At 45.4% G+C, this 17930-nt stretch overlaps 1 protein-coding gene across 1 annotated transcript; it reads right to left on the bottom strand.

The window, feature by feature from the left end:
• Positions 1-2523: 2523 nt before the first annotated feature.
• Positions 2524-15318, bottom strand: RDH16 (retinol dehydrogenase 16). Its single transcript, XM_080661472.1, has 5 exons — positions 15108-15318; positions 12913-13292; positions 5347-5605; positions 4313-4476; positions 2524-3765 (listed from the first exon to the last, which is right to left on the bottom strand). The coding sequence occupies exons 2-5, from the start codon at positions 13223-13225 to the stop codon at positions 3548-3550; spliced, it is 954 nt and encodes a 317-aa protein (XP_080517598.1). The 5' UTR covers positions 13226-13292; positions 15108-15318; the 3' UTR covers positions 2524-3547.
• Positions 15319-17930: the final 2612 nt, after the last annotated feature.

Genomic DNA, 17930 nt, shown 5'->3' with positions numbered 1-17930 from the left:
TTAAGGGCACATGCCCGGGTTGTGGGCTCGATCCCCAGCAGGGGTGTGCAGGAGGCAGCCAATCAATGATTCTCTCTCATCATTGATGTTTCTCTCTCTCCCTCACCCTTCCTCTCTGAAATCAATAAAAATATATTTTTTAAAAATAATAATAAATAAATCCTACCTATTCTGTTGCAAAGCACCGCTTAAGTATCTCCTCCTCTTTCTCCTTAAATTCTATCAATCTCCTCCATACTCCTCAGTCATCTCCCTGTCCTCTCCTGCTCTCGTCAACTCCCTGGCAATCTGTCCTTTAAAGAGCATCTCTCTCTGCCTATGGTCTCAGCTTCCCCACATTCAGAGCCAACCTCTATCCTCCAGCCAGTGAGTTCTCTAGAGGCTGATCTGACAAAGTAGCTGCCCTGATTTAGTATTTTCCATTGGGCTGTGCTGCCACCAACAGCATAAAACTCCATGGCTTGTCCTCATGAGCCCACCTTTCCAGCATCCTTCCTGCCAGGCCGGGCCTAGATGTTTATCCCTGGAGGACCCCAAAGCAGAGGCAGTCAATCCAGGAAGCCTTCCACCCTACTTTGCCAGGTTGCCAAGTTCAGTTCTTCACTCCTCAGCTCAGACCCCTCTCCAGGACCCTCCCCCCATTCTACTGGCTACCACGCCACCATGGCTAACATCACAAGTGATGGCCATACCATTTCTGTATCTCTTGTCCCTTTCTCGGCTGTCAGACATTTTAGGCCAGAGGACAAACCTTGTTATCCTCAGACATTAATTGTGCACTCACAGATGTGTCCAGAAGTATCTGTAGAGTTGAGTCAAATGCTCTACCCCCAGCTTAAAGACTCCCTGAACTGACTATCCTAGGGGTTAAGGACATGGACTCTGCAGCCAAGTTATTCAGGTTCCAATTCTGCCTTAGTCACTTTCCCACTGTGGGCCCTCCTCCAGGACAGGGTTAGGTTAAATCAAATTTTATAGACCTGAGGCCCATCCTGATCCCTAAAAGATAAAAAAGTGCTTCCTAATGAATGTTTGGCACAAAGCAAGAGAGAGGAATCTGGAAGGAAAAGCCTCTGAAGCTGTGTGAAATGAACTCCCTGGAAAAGTCCTCCCCAGAAGCACAGAAGCAGGAGGACTGAGGGAGGGCCCCTGTCCCAGCCCAAAACCTGAAGGAGTCAGAGAAGACCTCAACACTGTACTTAGAGATGCAGTACCCCCACCATACACGGACACACACCTAAGATGCTGGAGACATTGACCACACTGCCCCTTGCCTATGTCACCAGGGGTAGCAGACTCAGGGTCACCTGGATCACCCCCAACAGGTTCACACTGAGCATTGTTATGAGGTCTTGTTTGGTCAGCCATTCAGTGGGTGCCGTGGGCACAGACATGCCAATTATTCACCAGGCCCCAGAGTCCTGGGCACAGTGGGAGTAAGAGAGCAACACTGTGCTGTGACCCTGTAGTGAGAACACATGTGTGGTTCCAATTAAGTTTATTTTATTAAGTCAACAACAGTGTGATGCATGCTATAAGGAAAAAGAGTGCAGGAGAGGAAACAGGAATGTGGTGGTTACAGGGAGTCAGAGTTTGCAAACGTGTTTAGCTACTAAATGGCAGGGATGGTCCTTCTCATTTTTCTGCTCCTCAGTGCCTGGTACACGATAGGCAGTAAGCCCATCTTTGTTAAGTGCACGGACAGAGTTTGAGATAAAGTAGTATTCAGCACTATCTTATAGGAGAGACATATAGACAGGTAGAGAGAAATGGGTAAGAGACAGTAATGAAGGGAAAACTAGAGAAGAGAAAGGAAACCGGGGCGGGGGTGGGGGGTGGTGGAGATGAGAAAAAGAAAAACCATGAATAATTACTTTCCACACCCTGGTTGGGAAAGATACACTTGAAATTCCAGGACTAGGGTTAAATAGAGACATGCCTGCATTGAACATCAAGAGACTAGCTTTGAAACAACCTGCATCAATCCCAAGGCAGTATCTGCTCAGGAAGTCAAGGTCACCTTCTATGCCAGGAAATTCCAAAGTTCACCCTGGAGTGAATGCTCAGGGCAGGCTTTGGGAAAAGGTGAGGAGGCCTGCTGCCACACCTAGTGCAGACTGCACCCTTGGCTCCAGGAAGTGTCACTGTCTCCTCTCACCCTCCCAAAGGCCATCCTTGCCCCATCCTCCTAAGTCCCAAGCCCACTCAGCTTGCAGGAAACGTCTCTGGAAGAGACAGGGCGGAGACACTGCAAGGATTGTAAAACAGACCTATAGACCTCATTGTCAGGTGCAGGTGTCACTGGTGAAAACAGGTTCTTTTGTGCTGCTGAGAGAAAAGAATTTTAAAAGGCACACATGTGGAGAAGGTTAAATGTGATGGAAAAAATCTATAATAATAAAAGTGTAATATGCTAATTAGACCGGACATCCTTCTGGACGACCTTCTGGACAAAGCCGGGGCTGTGAGGGCCGAGCCCCTTGCATGAATTTTGTGCATCGGGCCTCCAGTAAATACATAAATGTGATGGCAAGATTTTATTTGGGGTTAAGAGCATTAAGACTAGTACACCCTCAGGGACATAGAGGGCGGGCAGGGTCTAGAAGCAACAGTCACAGGGCTGTTAATTCTCCATATTTTCTTGGTTCACAGTAAAGAATAAGGATGTCATTCAGTCCATCCAACCAACTTTCTGATTCTTCCCGTTTTGTGTTTGTGTTGCGGGGCAGGGGGGGGGGGCGGGGGGTGCACAGCGCTCCTCCCAACCAAGCCCTTTCCTGGACCCACTGGGGTTCCACCCCCTCTATCAATCTGATCACCTTCCCAGTTTTTCCCAAACTAGGCTCTGCCCCTCTGGCATCACCCTGGCTCTCACTGAGCATGTCCAAAAGGAAACACCTCCCTCCTGTGCTAACAACTTTTATTACGCATGTCCAAAAGTTCTGTTACATCATCTGGTTTCTACTGCTCACGTGCCCAGCAGAGGAATTTCCCCTCCTCCTTCCTCTGGAAATCCAGTCTGGGCTGGCAGGGCAGCACCTGGGGTGATTTTCCTGTCAGCTTTGAGGATTAAGTCTCCTCCACAGCAGTCCCCTGGAGTGTGTGAATGAGTCTGTTTGTGCTATAGCTTCCCTGCAAACTCATTGGAATGCTGTCCTAATATCTGCTTCAGCTTCCCAGTTTATTCAGCTTAATGTTTGATTATTAAGCTTATTATTTGATTCCTGTTTGCTTCCTTCCTTTTATTAATAACGAGCTAATTATGATGATAACAGGGTTTTCAGTGAATTGTGGATGGTGAAGGGGCTGGCAGAGTTTGACCTTAGGAATATTGGAAAGAACAAGGTTCTGCAACATTAGTCCCTGTCCTGCTCAGAAAACTTCCCTGGCTTTAAAGAAATGTATATTCTTTGAATCAATTATTTAATTTTACTTTAATAATAGTATTTGAGAATGTGAATAAAAATGCACCATACTTCTCTCTACAGTTGCATCCCCTCCCTCACACAGTACCCAATTCCCCCCTACTAAGCACCACAATCTTGGGTCACATGGCCTTAGTAGGTCTTGGGTTACTCCAGTTGACCATGGCATCCACCAGGAAGGTGGGCATGTAGCTCATGGGAAGGTAGATGAGCTTGGCATCCCAGCCAGGTGAGTATCGGGTGCGGGGATGGCAGGCGGTCAGAGCATGTTCCATGCAGTTCGTCACCAAGGACAGATCCTGTGTGCACATTTTATCCAATGATCCAAGTGCTTTCAGGCCTGTCCAGAATGAGAAAGGATCCAGATGTATTCCCAAATCCAACCATTAAGATCAACTTACAGAATGAGTTTCTAGACTTCCTGGTCCCCTACATTGAATCCACCTAAATTCCTTAGAAGGTGCCTCCCTCCTCCCCCAGGCACAACTGTTTCATTCTAATCCACCTCTGGCTTTATTCCTAGGAATATGTGGAACACACAACTGAAGGTCTCCACAGACACTAGAAATCTAAGTGCCTGAAAGCCAGCTGCTCTTATACTTGTTAACCAGGAGTTCATGGGTGTCTTTTCTCTCTGGCTTTAGTTTCATCCTCAACAAAATGAGAAGTTCACATAAGACAGTGGTGCCACGTCTAACAAGCCTGGATCCTTTCCTTAGGTTACCAGTTGACAACATGGGATCACAGAGATAGAATTAAAGGTCCCCTGTTTGTGGGTGAGACAGAACACAGAGGTTGGACCTGAGACTAAGGTGGTACTAACTATGAATCTAGACTTCAGGAAAATGGTTTGCTTCTATCCCCATGAAACCACAAAGCTCACTCACTGTATGCCAGAAACCTCTCCCCATAGGCCTCCTTGACCTCTGGGCTGGCCTTATCCCATGCCTCTTGGAAGTTCCTAGAAATCACCGGAACACTGGTCACAAAAGTCTTGAAGTAACCGGGCTCAATGATAGCCACTTTCACCCCAAAGTGGGAGAGCTCCCTCCTGCAAGGCAAACCGACAGAGAGGCAAAGACTTCAGAGGTCTTATAAAAGAAAACAACACCTGGAAAAAAATCCAACCCAATAAAACACCAATATAAGATTGCAATAGACTAAGCTCAAAAGTGTGAGGAGTTGTGAAGTGCAGCAGACAGGAGGAGAAAATTTATGATGATAGTATTGCCTCTCTACAGAGTTTGAGAATTTTTACAAGTATTTACATACATTTGCTTATAACTCTAAATCCTACCAATTCTGCTGAAAGGCACTACTTAAATTCTATCCCCTTATATTTCTGTCACATGCAATAAAAAACTGGGCTGTGCCTGTTTTATCTTTCCCATGCTCCTCAAACCCCTCCCTCTTCTTTCCCACCCAGGTCAACGTCCAGGCCATCTGTCCTCTAAGGAGCTCTCTCTGCCTGCGGTCTCAGCTCCCCCACCTCCCCCAGTCCCCCCATCCCCCCTCCCCCTCCTCAGCCCTCCAGCCAGTGCAGGATGTGATGAAGAAGCTCCCTGAATAAAGCGCTTCCCTGGGGCTTCACTGATAACAGGGCCCCTGGAAACCAATTCTCATAGCAGTTATGTACGGGGATGGGCTATGCAGTGGAGCAAGATCAGTTCCAATTCTGCCTCAGATGCTTTCTGACTGTGCGCAAGGACAGGTTGAATCAACTCCATTGCCCTGAGGCCCATCCAGACCTCCAGAAGACAAAAAAAGTGTTTCCCAATGCACGCCTGGCAAAAAGCAGGAGAGAAGTCTGATCTGGAAGGAAGAGCCTCTGAGGCTGTGTGAAATCAACCCCTTGGAAAAGGCTTCCCCAGAAGCACAGAAGCAGAAGAACCAAGGGAGGGCCTCTGTCCCAGTCCAATACCTGAGGGAGTCCGAGAAGGCCTCGACGCCGTACTTAGAGATGCAGTAGCCCCCACCAATCAAGGCTACACGACCGAAGATGCTGGAGACATTGACCACTCGGCCCTTTGCCTTCCTCACCAGGGGCAGCAGACTCAGGGTCACCTCGATCACCCCCAACAGGTTCACGTTGAGTATCTTTACGAAGTCTTGTTTGGTCAGCCACTCATTGGGTGCCGTGGGCACAGAGATGCCAGCATTATTCACCAGGCCCCAGAGTCCTGGGCACACAGAGGGGAGAGAGGAAGACTGTGCTGAGACCCTGCAGTGAGGACACAGCTGTGGTTCCAATTCACCTTCCAACTGACTGAGGTCAGCGTGAGGAGGCGACATGGGGAGCGGGTAGAACAGATAACAGATAACTACATGCTGTCTGCAGGGTTTGGGGCAGTGCAGACCCTGTAAGCTGTGGTGACAGAGTCAGCCTTCCTCCTGGTTTCTTCCTATTGCCCAGCCCCCTGCCTGGTAGAGGAGATCTGATGAGACAGGACTGATGCTGAGGAAATCTAGTGAGTCCACAGTGTGGATCACACAGAGCCATGTTTGAGTTTTCACACATCAGTGCTGTCCCCATGAGGGAAAGAGGGAGACACAGACAGAGAGAGAATGAAGAATGAAGAGGAAGAGAGGAACAAAACCACTTTGTATAAATGACAAAATGATAAGAGACAGTGAACACCTAAGAACACTTTGGTGGGTAAAGCAGACCTGAAATCTCAGGTGGGTAAAGTGGAGAATAGGCCTGGGTTTTCACACATCAATGTTCTCCTCACAGACATTGTAAATATTCACCCACATTTTCAGATTTCTGGACAGCTTCCATAGTGAGCACTCAACAACTATCAATGAGGGAAAGAGAGAGACACAGACGGAGAGATAATGAAGAATGGATGGGGAGAGAGAAACACACACACACATTGAACAAAAGACAAAAGTATAAAATATGGCTAATATTTGGGGACACAGCTTGGGTAAAAAAAGACCTGAAGTCCCAGGTGTGAGGAAATGTGGTGAACAAGTCTGTGGTTGACCTCAGGTCACTGACCTTGACACAATCTGCATCAACATTGAACTATGATCCTGCAAGAGCTCTGAGAATTCCAAGGACAGGCTTTGAGGGGGGCCCAAGGCTGCCTCTCCCCCACTCAGGCACAGACTTCACCATCAGCCCCAGACAATGCTACCCTCTCCTCCCACTTGCACAATAGGCCACTCTCCTCCACCCCCACCACAGCCCCCTGGCTGATCATTTACCCAGCTTCATGGAAACCTCTCTGCAAGAGCAAAGATAGTCCTGAGGATTTAAAAATTTACCAACCACCAACCTCAGGACAGCAGGAGCAGGGATCAGCAGGACACAGGGCAAGGGCTGGTGATGGGAATCTGTGAATATTGACCCGGAGAGTGGAGTCCCTGGTCTGCTCAGCCATACTCTGCCCTTATAGGGGTCATATTTTTCTACCATGTATTTCCCTTCTAAGAACCAAATCGATGCACATAGTTATAGAGATTTGGGTAAAAAAAAAAAGAAGTTTCCCAAGATATCATTTATGTTGAATAAAATGTAGGAAACAATTCCATATCATAAGATACTGCTTTATAAATGTTACTCAAAAAGATAGAATAGTCTATTTTTTTGTTTTCCGTAACTCATTGCGGACGGATCACGAGAATTCTCGTTTTTCTGTTCTAAGCCTTTTGGTCAATTACAAGAATTCTCAGATTTTCATTGTTGTTATTTAGAGAAAGACAGTAATGGAAAATGCATTTGCTGAAGTTAAAAATTACAAAAGGAATTAAAAGTAATTAGTCTGGCCAAAACCGGTTTGGCTCAATGGATAGAGCGTCAGCCTGCGGACTGAAAGGTCCCAGGTTCGATTCCGGTCAAGGGCACGTACCTTGGTTGCGGGCACATCCCCAGTAGGGGGTGTGCAGGAGGCAGCTGATCGATGTTTCTCTCTCATCGATGTTTCTAACTCTCTATCCCTCTCCCTTCCTCTCTGTAAAATATCAATAAAATACATTTAAAAAATAAATAAATAAATAAAAGTAATTAGTCTGTTGTCGTTAGTAATAAAAATAACTTTTTTATATCAATTTGATATTTTTAAAGTGCTCAGTAACCATGGATAGTGATGACGAACATGATAAAATTCTGGATATATTTGCTGACAATTTATCAGATATTCCAAGTGAAAGTGATGAAAGCTTTGACAGTGGCAGTGATATGGTTATTCCTTCAAAAAGGCGAAAAATAGTAATTTCAAATGATTCCGAACCTGAAAATTTGAACAATTCCACACATGATTCTGAGTGTAATTTGTGTCTTGGTTGCCAAGATAATGATTGGTCAAAAGAGGACTTTCAACCTAATGTGGAAAAATTTGAAGGTAATTCTGGGGTTACAGTTATACCGTCTGATTCTAGGAACATCATTGAAGTCACCACCTTGGTTTTTTACGATGATCTGTTTGAACTATTTTGTCCTCAATCGAACATATATTATAACCAAAATTTAGGAAAGCACAAAATTTCTAGAGCAACAAAGTGGTCTCCTGTTACTCCCAACAGATATGAAAAAATTTTTAGGACTTATAGTGCTAATGGGGCATACTCGAAAGGATACTTAGAAAGAATATTGGTCTACAAATCCAGTTCTAGCTGTTCCAATGTTTCCTCAGATGATGAGTCGAAATAGTTTTCAACAAATCTGGACTTACTGGCATTTCAATGACAATGCAAATGTGACTAAATCTTCAGGCAGGCTATTTAAAATTCAACCTGTACTCAACCACTTTATTCGTAAGTTTCAAACAATATATAAACCTATGCGAGAATTATCATTAGATGAAGGCATGATCCCTGGAGGGGACGTCTTCTATTTCGAACTTACAACCCAGCTAAAATTATTAAACATGGTTTACCTGTAAGAATGATATGTGAGAGCAAGACTGGATATATTTGCAATATGGAAATTTACACAGGTGAAGAAAAAAATTGAATGACTCTATTCTGTCACTACTTCAGCCGTATCTGGAATGGGGCATCACATATATCAAGATAACTCTTACAATAGCGTTTCAATTGCAGAAACTTTATTACTACATAAAACAAGAGTTTGCAGAACAATTCGAACAAATAGAGGCTTGCCAAAATGTTTGAAAGATGAAGCAAAAGAGGTGAAATAGTCTTCCGAAGAAAAGGTGATATTTTATTATTGATTTGGAAGAATAAAAGAGAAGTTCGAATTATTTCAACTATCCATGATGCTTCCTCTTGTAAGACAGAAAAGACAAATCGGCATACTGGAGAGGAAATAAAGAAGCCAGCTTCCATTGTGCAGTATAATAACTGTATGCAAGGTGTTGATCTTGCTGACCAATATCTTTCAACATATAGTATCCTTTGAAAACCAATAAAATGGATGAAGAAAGTAGTGCTTTACCTGATTAATTGTGGACTATTCAAATCATTCAGGATTTATCAAGCACTCAATCCAGAAAGCCAAGTAAGATACAAAGACTTTCTTTTAACTTGTAGCAACAGAGTGGATCCCATCCGAAGTAGATGAGCAGATCCAGAATTTAGCAATCCTAATCCATCAGATGTTAGAAGGATGAGAGCTCCTCAGAAAGATCATCCGCAAAGATTATCAGGCAACATGAAGCAGCACATCCCTGTGCAAATTCCATCTTCAGATAAAAAGAAATATCCTACTAAAGTTTGCAAAGTATGCAAATGTAACGGTAAGAGAAGAGAAACGTGTCACATTTGTCAGCTTTGTTTAGTTCCTTTTCATATTGCACAGTGTTTTACAAACTGTCATACTTTAAAAAGGTATTAGCTTGTAAGAACATGTAACAAATAACTTCAAAATGCAATGGTTATTTAATTTTAAAGCGTGCCTTTAACATTTATTTAAAACGGTGTTTTTTTTACTTGTTCAATAGAAACTTACCTGGCCACTGGGTAAAGCTAGCAATAAAACTACTGGTCCGAAATGTGTTAAGATCAGGAACAAAACAACAGTTTCTACTCAACACAGTTTTGGAAGTCCTAGCCACAGCAATCAGACAAGAAAAGAAATAAAAGGCATCCAATTAGAAAGGGTGCATATGACATGATATTATGTAGAGAGAACTTTAAGGAGTCCACAAAGAAACTATTAGAACTGATAAATGAATTCAGTAAAAGTAGCATGATAAAAAACTAATATTCAGAAATTGGTTGCATGTTTTTTAAATCCTCACCCAAGTATATGCTTATTGATTTTATTTTATTTTAAATATATTTTTATTGGTTTCCGAGAGGAAGGGAGAGGGAGAGAGAGAGAGATAGAAACATCAATGATGAGAGAGAATCATTGTTGGACTGCCTCCTGCACACCCCTTACTGGGGATCGAGCCCGCAACCCGGGCATGTGCCCTTGACCAGAATCGAACCTGGGACCCTTCAGTCTCAAGGCCAATGCTCTATCCACTGAGCCAAACCAGCCAGGGCTGCTTATTGATTTTAAAGAGAAGGAAAGGGAGAGGGAGAGGGAGAGAGAGAGGGAGAGGGAGAGGGAGAGGGAGAGGGAGAGGGAGAGGGAGAGGGAGAGGGAGAGGGAGAGGGAGAGGGAGAGGGAGAGGGAGAGATGTGAGAGAGAACATTGATTGGTTGAACACTGATTGGTTGCTTTCCATACCTGCCCGGACTAGGGATTGAATCTGAAACCTTCTTGTGCATGGGACGATGCTCCACTCAACTGAGCCACAAGGCCAGAGTTTCGTTGCATTTTTATATACCAATAATGAACCATCAGAAAGGGAAATTAAGAAAACAATCTCATTTAAAATTTCATTTTTAAAAAACACACCAAAAACCTAGGAATCAATTTAGTCAAAGAAGTAAAAGACCTGTACTCAGAAAATTATAAGCTATTGAAGAAAGAAATTGAGGAAGATACAAATAAATAGAAGCATATACCATGCTAATGTATAGTAATAATTACCCTTGTTAAAATGTCCGTACTACCAAAATCAACCTATAGATTCAATGCAATCCTTCAAAATGTCCATACTATTGAAATCAATCTATAGATTCAATGCAATCCCTATCAAAACACCATTGGCATTTTTCACAGAACTAAAAATAGTACTAAAACTTATATGGAACCACAAAAGGCCCTGACTAGCCAAAGCAATCATGAGAAAGAAGAACAATTTTGGAAGTATCACACTATCTGACAACAAACAATACTACAGGAATATAATAATCAAAAGAACATAGTAGGTGTCAGAGAGGAGGGGTTTGGGAGCTGGGTGAGAAGGTGAAGGGATTAAGCAAAGAAAAAAAAAAAAAAGAAGAGCCCTAACTGGTTTGGCTCAGTGGATAGAGCGTCGGCCTGTGGACTGAAAGGTCCCAGGTTCGATTCCGGTCAAAGGCCTGCACCTTGCCCTAACCGGTTTGGCTCAGATGATAGAGCGTCGGCCTGCGGACTGAAGGGTCCCAGGTTTGATTCCGGTCAAGGGCATGTACCCTGGTTGCGGGCACATCCCCAGTAGGGGGTGTGCAAGAGGCAACTGATCAATGTTTCTCTCTCATCGATGTTTCTAACTCTCTATCCCTCTCTCTTCCTCTCTGTAAAAAATCAATAAAATATATTTAAAAAAAAAAAAAAAAAAAAGGCCTGCACCTTGGTTGCGGGCACATCCCCATTGGGAGGTGTGTAGGAGGCAGCTGGTCGATGTTTCTGACTCTATCCCTCTCCCTTCCTCTCTGTAAAAAAATCAATAAAATATATTTTTTTAAAAATAAGAAGAAAGACTCATGGACACAGACAACAGCATGGTGATTGCCGAAGGAAGGGGAAATGCAGGAGGTAGAAGACAATAAAGAGGGGATAATCGGTGATGGAAGAAGACTTGACTTGGAGTGGTAAACACACAGTACAATATACAGATGATGTACTGTAGAGTTATATATCTGAAACTTACATAATTTTATTAACCAATGTCACCCCAATAAATTCAATTTTTTAAAAAGCGTGGTACTGACATAAAAACAGGCACATAGATAAATGGAATAGAATAGAGAGCCATGAAATAAACCCACACCCATTGGCCAAGCAATCTATGACGAGGCAAAGATGGTCTCTTCAATAAATGGTATTGGAAAATCTGAACAAACACATGCTCAAAAATTAAACTAGACTACTTTCTTATACCCAATACAAGAATAAATTAATTAAAAATTTAAATGTCAGACTCAAAACCATAAAACTCCTAGAAGAAAAACATAGACAGTAAACTCTTTGACACTGGTCTTCGAAATATTTTTTGGATATGTCTTCTCGGGGAAGGGAAACAAAAGAAAAAAATAAACAAATGGGATTACATCAAACTAAAAAGTTTTTGCACAGCAAAGGAAACCATAAATGAAATGAAAAGACAACCTACAGAATGGGAGAAGATATTCGCCAATGATATATCCAGTAAGGGGTTAATATCCAAAACATATAAGAAATTCATCTTAACACCAAAAAGACAAACAATCTGATTGAAAAATGGGCAGAGGACCTGATAGATATTTCTCCAAAGAGGACATAAAGCTGGCCAATAGACATATGAAAAGATCATCAACATCACTAATTATCAGAAAAATACAAATTAAAACCAAAGTGAAATATAACCTCATACCTGTCAGAATAGCTATCTTCAAAAAAATCAACAAACAGCCCAGCAGGAGGAAAGAAGGGGAGCTCAGAGATTGATCGTTGACCTATGAACCTGGAGGTCATGGTTCGATTCCCGGTCAGGGCACATGCCCAGGTTGTGGGCTTGATCCCCTTTGGGGGGCGTGCAGGAGGCAGCTTATCAATGATTTTCTCTGATCATTGATGTTTCTATCTCTCCCTCTCCCTTCATCTCTGAAATCAATAAAAATATATTTTAAGAATCAACAAACAACAAATGTTGGCAAGGATGTGAAGAAAAAGGAAACATTGTGCACTGTTGGCGGAATTGCAAATTGGTGTACCCACTATGAAAAACAGTATAGAGGTTCCTCAAAAAATTAAAAATAGAACTACCATGTAAACCAGCAATCCCCCGATGGGTATTTCTTCAAAAAAAAAAAAAAATCCAAAACACTAATTGGAAAAGATATGTGCAGCCCTATGTTCATTGCAGCATTATTTACAGTAGCCAACTTATGGAAGCAACATAAGTGGCCATAAATAGACAACTGGATAAAGAAGTGGTACAAATATTACTCAGCCATAAAAAAGGAATGAAATATTGTCTTTACATAGACAGGAATTCTGCAGGGACCAGTTCTCGTCAGCACAAACTCTCCCCAAACTACAGAGCTCCAAAGTCAGAGGCTAGGGCAGTGGACTGAGAAGAGGCTCAGCTGGTATGCTGGGTGAGGTGAAGAAAGCAAGTATGATCTCAAGTCCTAGAAAACACGTTGGGAATCTTCCCCAGGTAGCAAGGGGTCTTCTCTTGACAGGAGAGAAGAAAGACTTGAGAAACCTGTGTGATACCTCTGTCCCCCGTGCGCTCCTTCACCCACTGGGTGGCCGCAGCGATGCTCTCTGTGCTGGTGACATCCAGGATCACCGTCTCCAGCCTGTCTGACGTCTTGACCCTCAGCTGCTCGGCCCCCTTTTCTGTCAGACATGCAGCCAGCACCCTCAAGCCTCGTAGGTCCAGCTGCCTGGCCAGCAGGTTCCCGAAGCCCGAGTCACAGCCCGTGATGAAGACATACTTGTCTCGGAGGTGGCTCACCACCTGTCTCTCCCGGTACCGGCGTAGAAGGTAGTACAGGCCCATGAGGATTGCCAGGTACAGCCACATGGCTTTGCAGGGACAGGCGGTAGGCAAGGGTGAAATGAGAACGTGGCCAGTGTTCAGTCAGGAGGATCTAAGAACACAGGGTATAAGTTAGCATACCAGCCTCCAGGCACTCTGACATGGAGTCCTCAAGTCTTTTCTGTTTATCTTGTTTAGTGAGTATTTATTTGTTTGTTTGTTTAGTGCGTGTGATTGATTCGTGCCCCATTTTGTATGACCTTTGGTACACTTACACCATTTCTAATAGATGACATTGCATTGCTCAGGAAATCCCTTTACCTGAGGATAGTTTTCCGAGCCACCTAATCTTGGTTCTCCCACTCCTCCCTCTTTCCCTCTTCTCTTCTTTTCCCCATCAACCTGCCCTAAATTAGAGCCCGCTATGATCACAGTCTCATGGTCCAGAACTGCCTTCTTCCCCTTTTCCTGCTCAAGTCTGGAACCTTGCCTCCCTGATCTACTGGAGAGTTTCACAAAGAGGACGCACTTTGAATCAAGACACACATGAGTTCAATATCCAGCTCTGCTCCAACTACTGTGTGACCTTGGCAGCAGGCAGAGCCCCTGAGGTTCTTCTCATTTGGCTCAGCACAGAATTCACTCCTAAGAAAACTAAGCTCTGCTTAGAAAACTAAGTTTTGGATTAGAAAGAGAGGGAAAGGGGTATCCTGTCCCCTGCTGATGCAGAAACTCTCAGGGGCAGAAAGGTGCTCTGGAGACGGGAGGGTGTCTGACTACCTCAGAGGCAAAGAGCATAAGAAGGGAATGGGGCAGCCATACTCGGGGAAACTTCTCTCGGCACCTGGGAGGGTGGAAAGGAAGGGCCTATGGAAAAAGGCCTAACAGCTACCCCCTCACTCCATGAAGACGCCTTGTCCCCAGCCCTGGCCCTCTGCCCCATGCTGAGGCTCTCCCCTGCCAGCCAAACGTGCAGAATCCAGACCCAGACCCAGACTCCAAAGGTAGAAAGGATCCGCTTAAACAGAGACCACTTCTGGGTCCTTAACTGTAAACCCCAGTAACCACAAAGGCCTCCGTCCACTTTGTATGAGGGGGATGATGGGGATGTGGAGACATCTGCCCCCTCAAGAGACTAAAGAAAGGACTAGACGCTGGAGCCCAGACCAGCTGTCCCTGAGGGGCTTCAGGGTGAGATGAGGAAACCATTTCATAAAAGGGGGTGGACCAGCGGGTAGACAGGGACAGAAGAAGCCAGTTTCAAGCTCTGGGGCCTCCCTCACTGTCCACAGTTTCACAGTTCTGACTGGTAAGCAGGAAAGAGTAGAGGCACTGGGAGAGGGGAGAGGTTTCCTTGAAGAAACCAGAGACTCAAATGCCTGGACATATGCCAGCAAGCAGAAGAGACAGACAGGGGCAGATTCAGCCTTCAGCTGTAACTCTTGTCTGCAGAGAGCTACTGTGTAGATCTGAGAGTGTTTGTCCCTCATGTTGGGAGGCGGCAGCAGGATGGCACCTGCTGGCCCTGCAGAAACCAGCCTGTCCCTGCTTCCTGGGGTGACTGCCAGCACCCGGCTACAAAACTTTCCCAAGATAGGGAAGGAGGAAAGCAAAGAGGAAGGAAGGAGCCCCCAGGGAGTCAAGGGGCATGCAAATCCTGCTAAGGGGAAAATTCGCGGTTTCTTAGAAGCAACTGGAGATTTCGTTCCTTAGTGACCAAATTCCTTCAACCACAAAGTCTCAAGGGCTAGAAGGCAGAGAAATCTCCCAGCCCACGTGATGGGTGCTTCACTCTTGTGAATCCTAAAAGCTATATAACTGCTTGGGGATTGCCAGGAGCTTCAGAGTCCATCCAGTTGGGCACAATCACAGGAAGTTCGGGAGAGAGCAGTAAGAGAGAAACGGAATCTGGATGACACTCACTCACCTGGGAGCTACAGGGGCTAGAACGAGAAATCCTTCAGAAGCGTCCCAGAGACCAAGTCTCACGGCAGTGAGTCTCTGCAGTAGACCTTTAACAGGAAGTGCAAGGGCCGGGCAGCTTGGCCAGGCTCCAGGGCACCACCGCTTGAGCAACGTGAGAGCTGGAACAGAGACACGCGCCCCCTGGTGGCTCCACAGAGTCTTAGCGGAGACTTCTGTCAAAAGCAAAACATCCTCCTATTACTTGTATGGGTCTCTAAAGAGGGGATTGCATCGCAAATGAAACGGGGCTCTGGAAAGGGTATGGAGTGAGGGTCAGTTGTGCAAGCTTGCTTCCAATTTTATAGGTATGCAGCCCCACTATCCGGAGTGTGGATCCAAAAATGTTGAGATGCACCCCTGCCTTTAGGTGTGATGGTCTGGCACTGGAGGGGATGAGAGTTACCGGTGGAAAGTCATTGAGCCCGCGCTCCTCATGAAGGTCCAGGGCAGCAAAAGGAAAGAGTGAGGGCAGTGTCCTTGGGGCTGTCTCATAGGATGGGTCCCAGCCCCTGACGGGTTCATCACACTGGACCTGGCTCCCTCCCCAACGATGAAGCCTAGAAGGAGGAGGGATGGGACTTTTTGGAGAGTCTGGGGTGAAGATGTGGGCTGATTTGCATTGGATTTCTTTGTTGTTGTTCCACCTTCAGGGTTGGCCCCCTTGAGTCACAATCCACATCTGGGGCCACTGGACCCATCTGGATGCAGCTCTGCCCCAGGTAGAGCCTAGCATGGAGGGCCATGGGTTTATAACCCCACAGTTCTCTGACACTCTGGAGAGCACTCTTTGGGGTGAATCCAAACCTTCTGAAGAAACACTTGTAAGGCCAAGGTATAGTGTAAATCAACGATTTTTTATTTTATTTCAGTTTGTTTGGTATGCCTGGCTATGTGAGTGCGTAAAGAATATTATGCAAATCCGGAGACTTCAGAGTAAGCATGAAGTTCTTGCTTGGCATTTGAGTGGGAGCCATGCATTGACCTTGAGTCAGCCGACACCAGAGCTTTGAAGAATGCAGAGATCCTTGAGGATCCTCGCGGTCATCTCTGTGTCCTCAGCAGTCTCACGTCTCACACCAAGCTCTCACTAAGGTTTGAGACTGAATAGCCCTGCAACATCCCACCTCCCTCTCTGTATCGCGAAGAACAGAGAGATTGTTCTACAACATGAGGTTCCCCTGAAAGCACCATATTTGTGAGTTTAAACTAAAGGAAGAAAACTAAGACACCTGGCAAGTACTCCCTAACTCCAATTTGTACTCAGCCCATGAATATCTTTCACTATGTGCAAATGCCCACTCTCTCTTTAGTCCATTCTCAGAACATTGTCAGAACCGTGGAGAAAAGAGTCGGGGCCTCAGTAAGCTAACTCCTGCCCAGAACACAGGGGGTGCTCAATAAAGCTTTCAGAAAACGAAAGTCTGGGATCCAGAGGTGATTCTACTCCCCTCCACTAGAAAAGTTCAGGATGGGATCTGGGCATGGGAACATGGTGTCATGACAGAAGATGGCGGGGGGAGGGGGGGGGTCACAGGACCCTACACGAGGGGACAGATATTCTACAGCTGGCTCCTGCGGCCGATGGAGCAGGCTGGTGGCTGTGCTTTTCACCCCTGCGTCTGTCCACAGAGGTTGATGGGAGGTGGAGAAGAGACCTGAGGCATCCAGAGAAGTGTTGGGTCCTGCCAGTGCCTCAGGACTTGTTTGTCCATCCTTATACCTTATCCTGTGACTCCAGATTTCGTGACAAATCCTGGAGAGGAGACATTAGCCCCTCAGCTCTCTGGAAGGAAGGAAGGGATTTCACTTCCCTCTTCAAATCCCTACCCAGGTCATTCCATCCATCCATTAACCACCCTTAAAGCCCCTGACTCTTCCTCTCATCTACCCACACCCCACTGCTCCCGAAGGCCACAGTTTCACTACCTGGGCCTCAATAAAATTTTCAACTTTAAGGCAAATATAATCAGTGGGAATCCATGTTTTCAAGACAAATCAATAACTGGTTTTGGTGTCCTTTCTCAGGACCCCTGTTGAGACACACCCTTTCAGCCAAGATCTGCTGAGTTGGCACCTGAGGCTGATGGGTCCAGGCTCTGCCCGTTTTATCTTTCCCATATTCCTGAATCCCCTCCCTCTTGTCTCCCACCCAGGTCAACCTTCAGGCCATCTGTCCTCTGTGGAGCTCTCTCTGCCTGTGGTCTCACCCCCCCCCCCCTCCTCAGCCCTCCAGCCAGTGCAGGATGTGATGAAGAAGCTCCCTGGATAAAGTGCTTCCCTGGGGCTTCACTGACAACAGGGCCCCAGGAACCCAATTCCCATAGCAGTTATGTACCTGGATGGGCTGTGCAGTGGAGCAAGATCAGTTCCAATTCTGCCTCAGATGCTTTCTGACTGTGGGCAGGGACTGGTTAAATCAAACTAATTGTGTGGGGCCCAAACTAATATCTAGAACAGCAACAACAAAAAGGTGCTCCCTGTCCTAGCCAGGTGGCTCAGTGGGTTGGAGTGTCATCCCATACACCAAAAGATTGTGGGTTCCATCCCCCGTCGGGGTGTGTATGAGAAGCAACCGATCTCTCTCTCTCTCTCTCTCTCTCTCTCTCTCTCTCTCTCTCTCTCCTTCCCTCCCTCCTTCTTCTCTCTCTCTCTCTAAATAAAAAACACACACATATCCTCAGGCGAGGATTTAAAAAAAAAAAAAGGTGCTTTCCAATGAAAATGCCTGGCATAAAGCAAGAGAGAAGGATCTGGAAGGAAGAGCCTCTGAGGCTGTGTGAAATCA

This window comes from Plecotus auritus (assembly GCF_963455305.1).
Source record: "Plecotus auritus genome assembly, chromosome: 3".
NCBI classification, from domain to species: domain Eukaryota; kingdom Metazoa; phylum Chordata; class Mammalia; order Chiroptera; family Vespertilionidae; genus Plecotus; species Plecotus auritus.
This window is presented reverse-complemented; position numbering and strand designations above follow the sequence as displayed.